The sequence below is a fragment of the Kryptolebias marmoratus genome, linkage group LG21 (assembly GCF_001649575.2).
Source record: "Kryptolebias marmoratus isolate JLee-2015 linkage group LG21, ASM164957v2, whole genome shotgun sequence".
NCBI classification, from domain to species: Eukaryota; Metazoa; Chordata; class Actinopteri; order Cyprinodontiformes; family Rivulidae; genus Kryptolebias; species Kryptolebias marmoratus.
This window is the reverse complement of record NC_051450.1, coordinates 22,129,068-22,142,606: the sequence shown is the minus strand read 5'-3', so window position 1 is coordinate 22,142,606 and position 13,539 is coordinate 22,129,068. Positions and strand designations below refer to the sequence as shown.

At 43.9% G+C, this 13,539-nt stretch overlaps 2 protein-coding genes across 5 annotated transcripts in view; one reads left to right on the top strand and one right to left on the bottom strand.

The window, feature by feature from the left end:
- Window positions 1–3,504, bottom strand: part of prkdc (protein kinase, DNA-activated, catalytic subunit) — a 44,420-nt gene extending 40,916 nt beyond the window's left edge. For 2 of the 3 annotated variants that reach the window (XM_037973173.1, XM_017415100.3), the window contains exons 1-7: window positions 3,173–3,500; window positions 2,384–2,460; window positions 2,200–2,304; window positions 2,053–2,127; window positions 1,718–1,826; window positions 1,532–1,644; window positions 19–118 (exon numbers count right to left, since the gene is read on the bottom strand). In XM_037973173.1, the coding sequence (XP_037829101.1) occupies window positions 19–118; window positions 1,532–1,644; window positions 1,718–1,826; window positions 2,053–2,127; window positions 2,200–2,304; window positions 2,384–2,460; window positions 3,173–3,338 (745 nt within the window). In that variant the 5' untranslated portion in view covers window positions 3,339–3,500. Of the gene's footprint in view, window positions 1–18; window positions 119–1,531; window positions 1,645–1,717; window positions 1,827–2,052; window positions 2,128–2,199; window positions 2,305–2,383; window positions 2,461–3,172 lie in introns of all 3 variants that reach the window. The other variant, XR_005232595.1, reaches the window with a different exon arrangement.
- Window positions 3,505–5,922: 2,418 nt separating this feature from the next.
- Window positions 5,923–13,539, top strand: part of arhgap29a (Rho GTPase activating protein 29a) — a 28,815-nt gene continuing 21,198 nt past the window's right edge. Inside the window, exons 1-3 of one of the 2 annotated variants that reach the window (XM_017415200.3) lie at window positions 5,923–6,013; window positions 6,135–6,173; window positions 7,023–7,330. In XM_017415200.3, the coding sequence (XP_017270689.1) occupies window positions 7,081–7,330 (250 nt within the window). In that variant the 5' untranslated portion in view covers window positions 5,923–6,013; window positions 6,135–6,173; window positions 7,023–7,080. The other variant, XM_025005711.2, reaches the window with a different exon arrangement.

Sequence of the window (13,539 nt, the reverse complement as noted above, 5' to 3'; positions counted from 1 at the left end):
AAACTCAACGTCAGCCACCTTCCTCCATGGTTTTGGTGAAGTTCACCATCAGGGCGGTGAGTCCTCTCAAACAGCCAGCGACAACAAAAAGTCTGGGTTCCTTTGTGGAAGACGTCATCTGAGGCAGGAAATAAAAAAAATAATAATAATCTGAGCGGAAAAATGAGTCCACCTGCTTTGGTTTCATTTCTGTTTCGTTGCCTTAAAACCTGGAATTTAAACGGATTAAAATGAATAATTAGAACCGAAGTTCGACAGAATAACGAGTTTAAAAAATATAAAACTGAAGTGCTGCTTGCATAAGTTTTCACCCCTTTCAGGAGCCACGTATCTGTGAAAACTCAGCGTCGTGTTATTCTTCCCCTTTTATTTAATTTGTTCCATCCTTCTTTGTTTTTTGGTGATTTATTTGGAAACTTCATGTGATTTTAGCTGTTTTATAAATCAAAACCTTCAGCTCGTTCAGGAGATAAGAGCTGTAACTTTTGATTTTTTTTCACTTTTTTGCTTTTCAGAATATTTAGCTTTATTTACAAATATTTTCCCCATAGAAATCTTTTCAGTTTCTTCAAATTGTTTTCTTCTTATTATGTGAGTTAAGCTATTAAGTTAGCCTTTTGCTACTTTTAGTTGTAGCTTGCAGTTTGTTACTTTTAGCTACACTTCTGCTACTTTTAGCTACCATTCTGCTATTTACATCATTTGTAATATAAATAGTAATAATATAAATATACATTTATATTATTTATAAATAGCATTATATGCTATTTATATATTCTGCTACTTTTAGCTAGTCTTTTCCTGCTTTTAGCTAGTATTTTGCTACTATAAACTTTTAGCTAACCCTTTGTTTCTTCAAGATTCTAGCTAGCTTTTTGATGCTTTTAGCTTTAAGTTGCCCTGTTGCTAATTTTAGCTACACTTTTGCAACTTTTAGCTTGCATTTTGTCACTATTAGTTTTTAGCTAGCATTAGCTGCTTTTAGCTTCTACCTAGCCTTTTCATGTTTTTTGCTAAATTCAGTTTTTTCCTACTCTTTTACTGCTTTTAGGTTTCATTTAAACCTTTGCTGCTTTCAGCTGGCATTTTGCTACATTTAGCTTTTAGCTAACTTTTTGCTTCTTTTGCTACGTTTAGCTTTAAATCTTTAAGAACCAAAATGTTCTGCAGGAGATCCAAACACTTCCCAGGTGAAAAAGAACCAGAACAAAGAGAACATGGGTCCTAAATACCAGCAGGTAATCAACCTGATGGGAGTCAGGTGTGAGCTGAAGCTCAAACAGGAAGCAGAACCAGCAGGACCGAGTACTTCAAAATAAAACAGGAAGTCGAGTTCAACAAAGCAGAGTCAATATAAATGAGCAGGTAAAAAGCAAACTACACTAGAAAGTTATAAAATAACCTTGAAATCAAGACAATGTTGTTTAAATGACCATAAAAACTCAAAAGTCGTTAATTTTCAGGTCGTGAGGAATCTAAATGCTGCGAGGACGTTAAGTCACGACCAGGACGGTCTTCCTGTGAACCACACCTGGTCTTTCAGCTCCCCCAGGTACGCCTTGTACAGTTTGTCCGAGTTGTTCACCATCTCGCTTGGATGAACCTCGGCGAGAACTCCCAGCAGCTCGTAGATCTTTCCGAGAACTGGAACGCAGATCGAAACGTTATGGTCGAAGGAAAGAACCCGTCCGTTGTCACAGCGGCGCTTCGGACTCACCCGAATCTGGCAGCTTGTTCTTCTGGCAGAGCTCGCCGTAAAAACGGTTGAATATCTCCCCGATCCTGAAGTCGGCGGCGACGCCGGAGGCCTTCGTCGTTTGGAGAACCTGAGGAGACGCTGGTTTTAGAACCGTTTATTCGGTCTGATTCTGGAACCGCAAACTAACCAGAATCAGGCAAAGTCTCCTAAACGTCCATCAGCTGGTTGAAATCGGCTGAAAACAAATTTCCAGGAGGCCTGATGTTAGCAGAGGTGGAACAAACGATCACAGAAAAGGTTGTTCCGTTCGTCTTCATCTGAAATGAAAAGAACCCGACTCTGAATTTAAGAACCTTTATGAGGAGCTCCAGCAGCGGCGTCCGACATTTGGCAACTTTCTCCTTCGTGTAGGCGACCATACACATGTCCTGCAGAACCAAAACGCAGAATAAATACAAATACTGGGTATAAATAAAGAGGTATGAGCGTTCTCAACTCACCCGTATGTCAGAGGCGTAGGTTTTCTCCCAACCTTTGACTCTCTGCGACACTTTGTCCAAAAACTTCTCCAGAAAGAGGAAGATCTCCACCCGAGTGTCTCGCAGCTGGAAAACACATCTTTCTTCAGACGATCGAACCTTTCGCCCCCTTCCAACGACGAGATCATTTATGATTCCTCCTTACCTCGTCGAAGGCCAGAGACTTCCTGAGGAAGACGAGCAGCCCGTGGTCCTTGGAGAACAGCAGCGACGCCTGCAGAGCTTCATCAGATAAAAGGAAGACAAACGTTCAGCGAAGCTCGGACAGAATCAGTCCTACAGCGTTCACAGATTCATTTATTTAGTTCAAACAGCAGCAGGAGAACTGATTCTGGTCAGAAAATGAGACGACAGGTCGAAGAGACTCCTGAGGTGATCCCAGACCAGAGAGGACATCTGTCCTCCGTCCTGCCAGAGAGAACCACCTCAGCTGAGTCCTTCCGTTGCAGAGGAGCAGCGGCTCATCCAGGCTCGAGCGTCGAGACTCCGAGTGAAGGTTTGGAGCGGGGGACTTGTTCCTGACCCAGAGGGTTCTGGTCGACAACCAAGACCCCGGACTGAGAGGGGCTGGCTCTCGTGACCTCAAAAGGGTCAAAGGTCATGGCACTCAGGTTTGGAAGGTTTCACCTGAAGGAACCAAGACGTCTGGACTAAAATGAGTGGAGGTCACCCAGAGTGCACGGTGGTGGAGGGCTCATGGTTTGGGCTGGAGTCGACCTTTGACCCCTCTGAAGTACCTGTGAACACCTGAGGCGCGTGCTCAGGAGTGATTTCTGTGAGACGAACTGCGAAGCAGCTCATTAAAACCCACAGAGCACCTCGTTCTTCAGGGTGTCTGCTCTTTAATTAGCAACAGAAGCGTTTCTGTGTTAAAACCGACATTTTTTAAACGGAGTTCCGCGCGCCAGCTCCAGGGCGGACCTCACGGTCTTACCGAGCTCGGTCTCGGTGGACGTCAGCATGCACTCCTGGCCCAAATCACCGATAATGTCGTGACACTTCAACGCCGCGGAGCGGGAGTCGTCGTCTGAAAGTGACTCATGAAGTTTCAGGAGAAGTCCCTGGATCCCGGAAGCGGCGCTGCTGCTCCGGGAGGACATGACTGCGACTCGGAGCTGAACCCGAGGCCTCAAACTCCGCTCGGCTTCCACTACAACAAACTCTGCATCGCTTCGGCCACCGAGCACCTGCTGCGAGCCGAGTTCTCAGCGCGCACAGACACTCAAACGCAGCAACCTGAAGACCGAAACAGGACTCCGCCTGCGAGCGTTTCAAAATAAAAGCCTCAACACAGTCAAGCGGACTGGTTCAAGCGAGAAAACAAACCTGTTACAGAAGAATCATTTATTACTTTGTTTTAACAATTAAACATATCTATGAGTCCTGGGTCAGACTGATCAATTTTCACAAAAACATAGCAGAAATATTATTTTGAAGTTGCAACCGGAATCGGAAACCTTACGTTTCTTTAGGTAGCGGAAAGCTCACAAAGCAAGTTTGAATGGGATGTCGCCCCCTAGTGGTCACTCTGTGTATCACACTTGGGTGTTTCTAATACTTTATTCTAGTTATTTGAGTTTAAACGTAAAAACAAAGTTTAGGATTGCTTTGGAGTAAAACTGCAATGACCAACAGTAAATTTATTACATCTGCGTCTGAGTTGGCAGATAATTATTCTGCTTTATCTAGTGGAAAATTGTATTTTTGTTAGAATATTAATTAAATTAAACGTGCAAAAAAGGTAACTTCCTGCAACTTTTACAACCTAAAGAATCATTTTACCAACTCGGCCTCTACAATTAGGATAAAATAATTTATAACTTAGAACGGTTTAAATACGAGAACACACAAAGGAAATTATGGATTTAAAACGTCTCGTTTCACTTTGAGCCGAAGTATTTTAGTTTATATCGTAAATCCGACACCAAAGCCTGAGGTTTATCATTAAGTTTCTTTCTTAGGGATAAAAAACAAAACTTTATTGTATTTCTTCTACTTTATCCCGTACGTTAAAGCCTTTAAAAACAGATTATTTCATATTATTTTGTCTAAAACATCTTATTTTAAAATAAAGGACATGTAGTGTAACCTTTTATTATAAATTACACTCAATAAACAGTTGTTTACATGTAAATAAAACCTTAAAAACATTTAAATTCCAGTCTGACATGAGGCGACCTGCAGTACCCTAAACTCACCAGCAGATGGCAGTCATGTCTGTGAAATTAAAGAAGAACTTTAATTATCTTTTATTTTTTTTAATGAATTAAAACATTCTCAAAGACAAGAACAAAACCAGTCAGATATAAACTGGATATGTTTTTAGTATATTTTAATAAGTTTCTGGACTGCTGAGTGAACCGAGACATCATTTTTATAAACTTTTTTTTACTGAATTTGGGGAAATTTTAACACAAACATCTGGATTACAGCTGCTCAAACTTAATGACTCAGTTTAGTTTTCAGTTTTTACAGTTTTAACGTTTTTTTTATTTGTATTTATTTATTTTTTGTGTGTTAAGTAAATCTTTTCTGTGTTGTGATTTAAATTTTGCTGAGGACAGTTTATTAAAAAAAAGAAAAGTTAAATTTTCAATAATTTACCAGCTATAGAAAGACTGAGAGAAGACCAAACAAACAAAAACAAAAATCAAAACAAAACAAAACAAAACAAAAAAAACACTCAAAAAAGTTTTTTAGATGATTTTTACGGGTTTGTTTTTTAGTAATGTTCAGATACTTACCTTCGGAAGTGATACAATATACTTTCAGAGTAAAAGCTTCTAGCGGCGCGCATTGTGTTTTTTAAACTTTTCAGGTTTTTAACCAAAAGGACAAATAAATAAAATAAATAAATAAGACTTTTGACACCAACTGCTGCTGGTTAAAGTGTGATTATTTAAACAATAAAAAATAAAAACAAAACTCTGGAGTCAACAAAACAACAAGTCAGACTTAAAACTAAGGAGTTAAAATCTTAAAATCAGCTAAAATAAACTTTGATCTGAACCTTAGGAGAAACCAGAACATCTGAAGAAACTTAACAATACTTAAGAAGCAGCTTAAAATGACAAACTGCCAGCTAAAAGCAGCTTTTAGCTACTGTTCTGCTGTTTTTAGCTTTTAGCTAGTGTTTTTTTCATTGTTGTTACCAGTTTTAGCTTTTAGCTAGTGTTTAGCTATTTTTAGCTATTAGCTACTGTTTTGCTATATTACTTTTTAGCTACTTTTTTGCTGGTTTAGTGTTTTGCAAACTTTAGCTGTTAGTTACTGTTCTGCCTGTTCTAGCTTTTAGCTACTTTTATTGCTAATTTTATCTTTTAGATATAGTTTAGCTGGTTTTATCTTTTAGCTGCTTCTACGGTGGTTTTATCTTTCTAGTTACTGTTTTATCTTTTATCTACTTTTCTGCTGCTTTTAGCTCTTGTTTTGCCACTTTAAGCTCATAGCTTTTCCTAACTTTAGCTTTTGTTTTTTTATTTTAGTATTTTACCTTTTCACTGTTTTAGCTTTGAGCTTTTACAGCTGCAGTGTATGAACACAAGCAGCTTGTTTCATGTTTATGTCATCAAATAGTATTAAATGTTAACAAATTAAAACCATTTGTTAAAATCACACTGACCCGCTGAGCTGGTTTTATTCTGGAAGGCCGAACAGGAAGTGCTCGGTTTTTACTGCGCATGCTTGGTAGAGAGCGCGGCACCTTCAGGCACCTGTTGTCAGGGAGGGCTCAGAGACGCTCCTCGGCGCGTGCACACGGACACGGTAATCCCAGGTCAGCGTCCATCACATGGAGAGGCTTTTCCGCTAACGCCCGAGCGGACAGCGCGGACTTTCTGGAATAATTTACCCGTTTTTTTTGGTTTTTATTTTAATTTTAATCTTTTTTTCCCCAGGATTTCTTCTCCCGGTGATGTTTAAAGCTTCGTCTGCAGGTGTGTTTATTTCTGCTACTAGCTTCAAACTTTCCTTCGCTGCTGCTCGTCGGTGTTAAAAACAAAGTAGAAAACAGCGCAAAACTTTTACTTTTAGTGCTTTAAGTTTGTTTTTTTCTCCCACTTTGACCTTCCTTCCAGTCCACACAAAGTTCGGCAAACTCCGGCGAAGTTTGTCCACAAACAGATTTGTGTTTCTGCTCGGCTCCGGGTGATTAAGCCGCCAGAAAAGTCGACATTTGTGGTCATAAAATCTTCCTTTGTGAGCTTTTATTAGCGCCGAATTAACTAGTCAGCATTAGTAAATATTAAAAACCTATTGGGATTAAAATCTGAATTACCTTACAGTAGAAAAAAGCAAAACTTACTAAAACTTCGTGTATTTTGATAGAAGTGTCGCGTTGTTTGTGACTTGTACGCTGGGGTTAACTTTAAATGTTTTAAAAGCATAAATATAAACCCAGATCTTTATTTGTACAACACTTAAACTATCTGGCATTATACATAAATGTGATTTGATTTGTGCAGGTGTAAATATTTAATTAAATCAAAGTTTAATCATGTATTATTTATGTTTTAAGTTGTACCTTTAATACATTTAGATTAAAAGTACTGAGACTGATTAGTGTCACTATAGACACATCTGTCTACAGCATTTTACTCCTTATTGTTGATTTAGGAGAAAGTAAGGGTTGGATTTTGTCACCAAGTGACCCAAATGAAGTATTTTAGTCTTGTTTCCAGGTGAGGCGTCACTTCTTGTTGGCTCCACCTGTTGAACAGGTAAACTACGTCCTGACGTCGCAGCTGGACCTGGTCAGGATTAACGCTCTGCTCTCTGCTCCACAGAGGTCTTCATGCAGTGAACGGAGGGACCCCAGGACCCAGGACCCCGGACCCCAAAGGCATGCTCGCGGCCATGCTGCGCCAGAGTTCAGGTGGAGGATCGGGCGGCGGCGGAAACAAACTCTCCCTGGGCATCTCCCGGCTCTCCAGCTCCAGCCTGGGTTCGGGAGGATCCTCCAGGGTCAGCAGGAGCGGTTCTGACAGCCCGGATGCCCCCACTGCAGACCCGCACTACATCATGCAGCTGGTCAGCGACGTGCGCAGGTTCGCCGACGTGCTCCTGCAGCTCAAGGAGGTGTTCAACTCCAAAGGTACGTTGGTGAAGCTACTGCCAGCGGCGTAATCCAGCTGACACCGCTCAGGCCCGGTTTCCTGAGATGAGGTCCGATCCCTCAGACTTGAACCTGTGGACAGTTTGTTTCCACAACACGGGATCTGGGCTTGGCGTGGAGCGAGAGCAGCAAAACAACCGTCGACTTCGAGCTCAGTTAAAAGCCTGGCGTTCCTTGAAGGAATGCATATCGCCCGCCACTGTTCGGGCCAGCCTTTTAATCTGAGATCATCCCGTAATGATGGAGGCTGTCGCCGTGTTGGTCAAACCTGTAGGCGACGATGCTGTGGAGGTCTGGATTGAGGTTGACTGACTTCCAATGATTATGATGTAAAATCTTGCAGCTCATCAGACAAACACAGACGAGTCTCACGCTTCCTTATGAAGGGATTTCTGTTTCCTCTTCTTCATGTGTGCACGCCGCGGCCTCGACTCCGCGGTCAGTCAACTCGGCTCCTGTTGTCCGACGTTATCTGAGTTCTTATCTGTCCGCTGAGGCAGAAAACGGTGCACGGTGCACGCTTCAGGGCTGCAACCCTGACGTTTCCGTTCTTTGTCACACCAACAAACAGGTGCTGTGTGTTTCAGACAGACCATAATACTCGTAGTTACATGGTCGACGTCTGGTTCTCACCCAGATTGATTTTCACTCGTCAGACTCGTTACGACGCGAGCTGATGTCAGGAGCTGATTTAGCTGGTTTTTAGCCTCAGTAGCTGGCTGCTAACTCTTGTAGCTTGTTGCAAACGTTTGCATCAAAACGGCGTCATCCAAATCCTCACATCGGTTCTTTAATTAGCGTGCTTCGGTTTGTTTACCGACGCAAACGGGTCAACGACGGCGCCGTTTGGATGGGTTGTGTTTGAGTCTGCAGGTTAAAGGGCTTTGTTTACATTGAGCGCGTACCCACAGTTCAGACCCTGGAAAGCTGCCGGAGTAAACTTTGTTAGGTTTGATTTTATAGTTTGCATTTCGGGGGTTAGGACCCAGACAGGAAGCTCTAAAGTGGTGGTGCTGCGGTTTCTTCTGGCCGGTCAGTGAAGGTTCTGGACCCGGCTGCTCGGCGCCGCTGCAGGTCGACCTTCATGGAGCCCGAGCTGTTAGTTAGGAGTCATAATCTGAGCTGCCGCTTCCCGCCGTGTGCCTGAATGTGAGTAATCAGACACTGTCGCAATTTCCCTCCCGCTTTAAACCGGATTAAACACGATCGCCGCTCGGCGTGCTCGCACACGTCCCCGCCATGCAACGCGGCCACATAGCTGTCATTCTAGACAATTTGGCTTGGCCGCTCGGCGTCGAGGAACCAGTTTCTGAAGCTCGTTCTCTCTAAGGTCTCATCGCTGTTGACTGCAGGAAGAGACATCCGGGCCCGTCGGTCCTCGGGTCTGGGGGGGTGGGGGGGACCGGGACCCGCTTCCAGCCCGGGTTCAGTTTCTGGGTCGTGTCAGGATGGTCTGTTTGTCTCGTCGTGAAGCTTTAAGGTTCAGGACTGTTGGGAGTCTCTAATTTATGGCCACATTGTTTCTGAGGCGCGGCACAAAGGTTCAGACCTCTCGCTTTTTTTATCAGGCTGACAGATCGAGCAGTCAGATACTCGGGGTCCTGAATCCCTCCAACAGAGGCTTCATTCACAGTCAGTGATGTGAGACTGACACCCATTGTCCCGGCGAGGGGCTGGGGGGGACGGTGGGGGGACGGGGACATCTCCAGACCAGCATGCTTCTGCTATCTTTGCACAAAATGTTTCTTTCCCAAGTCAGGAATAGTTTCGGTCCCCTGGGTGTTTTATTTTTCCAAGCGAGCAGATTCTCCTTAAATGGCCGCTGTTCCATCTCGACTGACGCATGGCACAAAGTGGGTCTGAGACATCCCGATTTATTTTTACCAGTTTGTCCTTTCATAATAAAATACCCCACCACCCCCCAAAAGGAAAGAACAAAGGAGGAGACACAGAAGCACACCTGGTTCAGGTGATCACCTGAACCGAGGAAACGCCTCCTGCAGCGGGAGCTCAAAGTTAAAGGGATCAGTTTGGGCTTCCCTGGCAGAGGGAGGTGAAGGTCCGTCAGATCCAGACCCGGTCCCCGGACCCGAACCTGTGGAATGTGATGAAGAGGAGGATGGATGGTCGGGAGCATCAAACCGCTGAGCTGCAACCTGAAATCAGATTAAAACTCAGGGTTCTTGTTCCAGATCTTGAACTCATCGGTGCTGTGGTGTCTGAAAATGAATATAAATTTAAAAGTTTTCTGTCTTCCTGACCGTTTGTCAGGTTCTGCAGATAAATGCTCCAAAGGACAAGACGAAGAAATCCAATCGTCTTGCAGCAGCCTCTTAATTTGCTCCAGATCTGATGTTTGTCTTAGAAACTGAGAAAATAAGTCAGTTTTCAGTGGAAGTCTCCGTCTGACAGCAAACAGCGAGTTTCATTTCATGTGCGCAGCTTCAGTCTTGGCCATGCACATTATTTTATCGCCCTTCTCTGAGGTTTTACGGTTTAATCTGCTGGAAATGAAGGCGGTCAGATCTGGGATCAATAATTAAAGACAAACTCTGCAAACGGTCCACCTTCAGCGTTTCTCATGACCTTATTATTATGATTATTATTAGTCACAGTAAATAAAAATCAGGTGTAGCTCCCGGGCTCATTTAGGTGTTTTCCAAACGCCGTTGGTGTCGTGATCTGTTTCCGGAGGAGGAGTGTCGCCGCGGCTCATCTTCGTCGGTGTTTTTTGTTTGTTGGCAGTGGACTGAGAGGCGATCTGAAGCGTCAGCTGTGGAGGAATGAAAATGACATCAGCCGGCAGCGGAGAACAGGGCGTTCCCTCCAGAAGTGTCTCTCTTTTTGTTTCTTCTCCATAAGAGTCCGGACGAAAAGTCTGTTAGCAAAATATCTGATTATTTCAACATCAAGGAGCGCTGTTCTTAATTTAGATGGTTTTTACAAACTGCCGGACTTTTATATTAACAGTTTAGTTTCAGTTTTTAAAAGATTCTTGCTGAACTCATCTAATCTTAGCGTTAAGTGTGCTTTATTTTCTGACTCTGAGCAGTTTTTAGTTTGCGTTGTGACCACAGAATCAGCTGTCAGGAGATTAAAATGTCGCAGAATCCTCGCCTTGTGATTTTCGTCCAATGAAAATGTCTCCATCGACTAAAATCGTTTCTGGCAGCAGCGTAAACAAACGTGTCCGGCACTAGGACCATGCGGCGCGTCTCTCGAGCCATCGGAGCAGCTTGCCCCGCCCCCCTGCAGCCTCTGCAGCTACATGCTGAGAGGAAGAGTCGAGAGGAAAAGAGTGACATCCTGCAAAGGAGTTTCACTCTAATGTCCTGAGTTTCCTTTTATCTTTTTGTTGTTTTTTTGTGATTAAAAGTCCTGAATGAAGTGTTTGTTCTGACTGATTTAAAAAGAACTTCGTTTGAAACCCGTGGCGCCTCTTCCGTCATCGTTGTTAAAGGAAGTCGGCTGAATGATTCACTTTGAGTCAGAGTCGTCGGGACTCGGTTTGTAATGGTTAACACACACCTGAGAGCGCCCCACAGGTGTTGTGTAACACCTGAGCCAGGACAGGAAACGTGACGTGACTCCAGCTCCGAGGCAGCAGCTTAGGTTTTATTCTTCTGTGGGAAACGGATTCATCTCCGAGTCCTCAGAGAAAACTCTTTAACTCGACTTCAGCGAGCCGTTTCCTAAATCAGCCCCTGTAAAATACCAGCCTAAAATTAGCCCCACTTTTTATTTTTTTTCTCAAACCGTTCCAGACTTTCCTCACGGCTGCAGCTCAGCTTTGTTTAGACGGTTTATCCCAGGCACAGCAAGGCCTTCTCTCTCCTCCGAAAAGTTCCTTTTATGGCTTTTTTTTTTTTTTTTTTTTTTTTTACGGCTCAGCTGTTTAAAGTCTCTAAATTATCCCGAGGAGAAGACGGCGAGCTTTTCTTGGTTTGAAAGGTCTGCTGAAAGTCAGGGTTTTAAACTGAAACCACCCTGTGCTGAGAAATGACTTCTGATGATTTTTTAACTTCAGCTGGCTGTGGCAGCCATCTTGAATGAGCTTGCCTACCCATTTTGCTTCCCTGATAAAGAATTTATCTGCATACATGCTCACATCTGTTGGGTTTTTTACCTAAAGTTTAAAGTGTTGAGAACGACTCAAATATTATGCAGATATCTGTAAGACTGACTGAATTGTAGTCATATTTTATGTGTTTTCAGCTGTGCCTCGATCTGATGGGTTCATTAAAGTCCAGTCAGTGGTTCAGGAGATATTTTGCTGACACAGACACCTGATGGTCCTTTCAGCAGCAGCTGATAATCGTAGAGTCATCCTGTTAATGAAGCTGCCTTTCAGGATGTGTTACATTAGCCTAATTGTTCCGGGTTTATTGTCTGTGGACCCCCGCCCCCCTTCCCGTTTGTCCCGGATTAAAGTGGAGACTGTTGAGACATATGGCGGCTCCGTTTATCCCTGAACCCAAGCACGAAACGACCCAGCGAGCGGCAGAACCGTACAGGTGGCGACGCCTCGTCACGTTGGGTCCGAGCTGTTTTCACCCAGGAGCTCCCCCGTCTTTGTGTCCCTTTTCGTCCCTGGGAGATTTATGGTTATGGGCACCGTTTTTTTGTCCCAGGAGGCTGCCGATGTCTGCGGCACACTAAGGTTACGCTCCAGGATTCCCACACTGCCCCTGAGAGCCGAGGGTTTGTGGAAACATGGGAAAACTTCTGCTGCGTTCACACACTTTTTACTTTCCTTACGTAACTCCGAAGTAATCAGGACGCCATAAAAGGTCATTTGTTTTCTCACAGTTGTGTGGAAATCTGGTTTAAGGAGAAGAAAAATATGACGGATTGAAGCAACATCCATTCAGTAATGTTCTTAGAAGCCCTCGTCTAAAAAGACCCTAATAGGCTTATAATCTCCTTAATTTGTCCCAGTTCAGGATTAAAGGTCAGTAGCATTAAACAAAGAAGCATTTGTTGAGCAGATTTATCCTCCATCACTGCTGCTGGTGTCTAAGGTGCAGAATGGGTCATGTTGTTGAATGAATTTAAGCTTCAGAGTAAAAGAAACCAACAAGTTATGAGCCGCCGCCGAAGGTGGAGGGGGACGATGTTGGAGTCGAAGCAATCCAAGATGGCCGCCACAGCCAGCAAAGATGGCTGTAACTCTGTTAGTTTAACAGACACTGAGCTAAAACCTGGTAGTAGCTGAGAGTCATTGTTAGCATTCCTTCACACATTATTATTATTAATATTAGCGTCTGAAAACGGTTATTTTCTGTAAGAGTTTGGTTGAAAGTTACGTGCAGTTGTCCAACTTTAGGTTGGAAAGAAACAGAACATCTTATTTACTGTTCGACGTGTTCGTTTTGGTCTTTCATTTCATTTCAGCTGTATGAAAGGTGAATTATAGCCTAATAACTTTAACAACTAAATCTTTATTTACATTTGTCAACCACCGCTACATTTGTTAGCAGTGGTGCGTTCATGCACCAGATCCAAACGTGGATTTTTGAGTTTAAAGCTGGCCAGGCAGGAGCCGGTCTCCTCCTGCCCTCGGCCCCCCCTCACCTCCTGACAGGTGTGTAAAAGAAGCCCGTTTGTGCTCTTGTTGTGCAGATCTTCCCACATCTTTGGGAACAGACCTGCAGCTAAATGCCGGAGCGTTTTTTTTTTTTTTTTACTTTTGGCTGCCAGCTGGAGGTTACACGGTGGGGGGATTTGGAGCTTCTTTTAAAGGAAGCATCGCTGGAATGCCAGCTTTCAGAGCTTTGCATCAACAGTGGGTGGTGATGGTGATGTGTGTGTACAGGGGGGGGCTGTCTTTCCTCACGATGACAGGCGGCTCCAAAGAACTTCTACCTCCACACTGCGTTTCATTTATCTGACTGGAAGCAGGCTGGAGTTTGTGTTAACCTAACCCAAATTAAACCGCGCTAAGTTTACGTTAACAAGCCTGATAAAGGCGGTGCGGTAACAACAAAAGCCCCCCCCACACACACATTTGATGGAAGGTGCTGAGTCCAGCCGAGGGGTCTTTGTGGCTGCAGTCAGGAGGAAAATGGCTTCAAAGGTTAAAAAGCAGGGAAGGTTTCAGTTTGATCACAGAGGTCTGCCTTTCAGCGGCTGCGTGTAATCTGCTAATCCATCTGGAGCTGCGGTTAGAGGGGGGGGGGGGGGGGGGG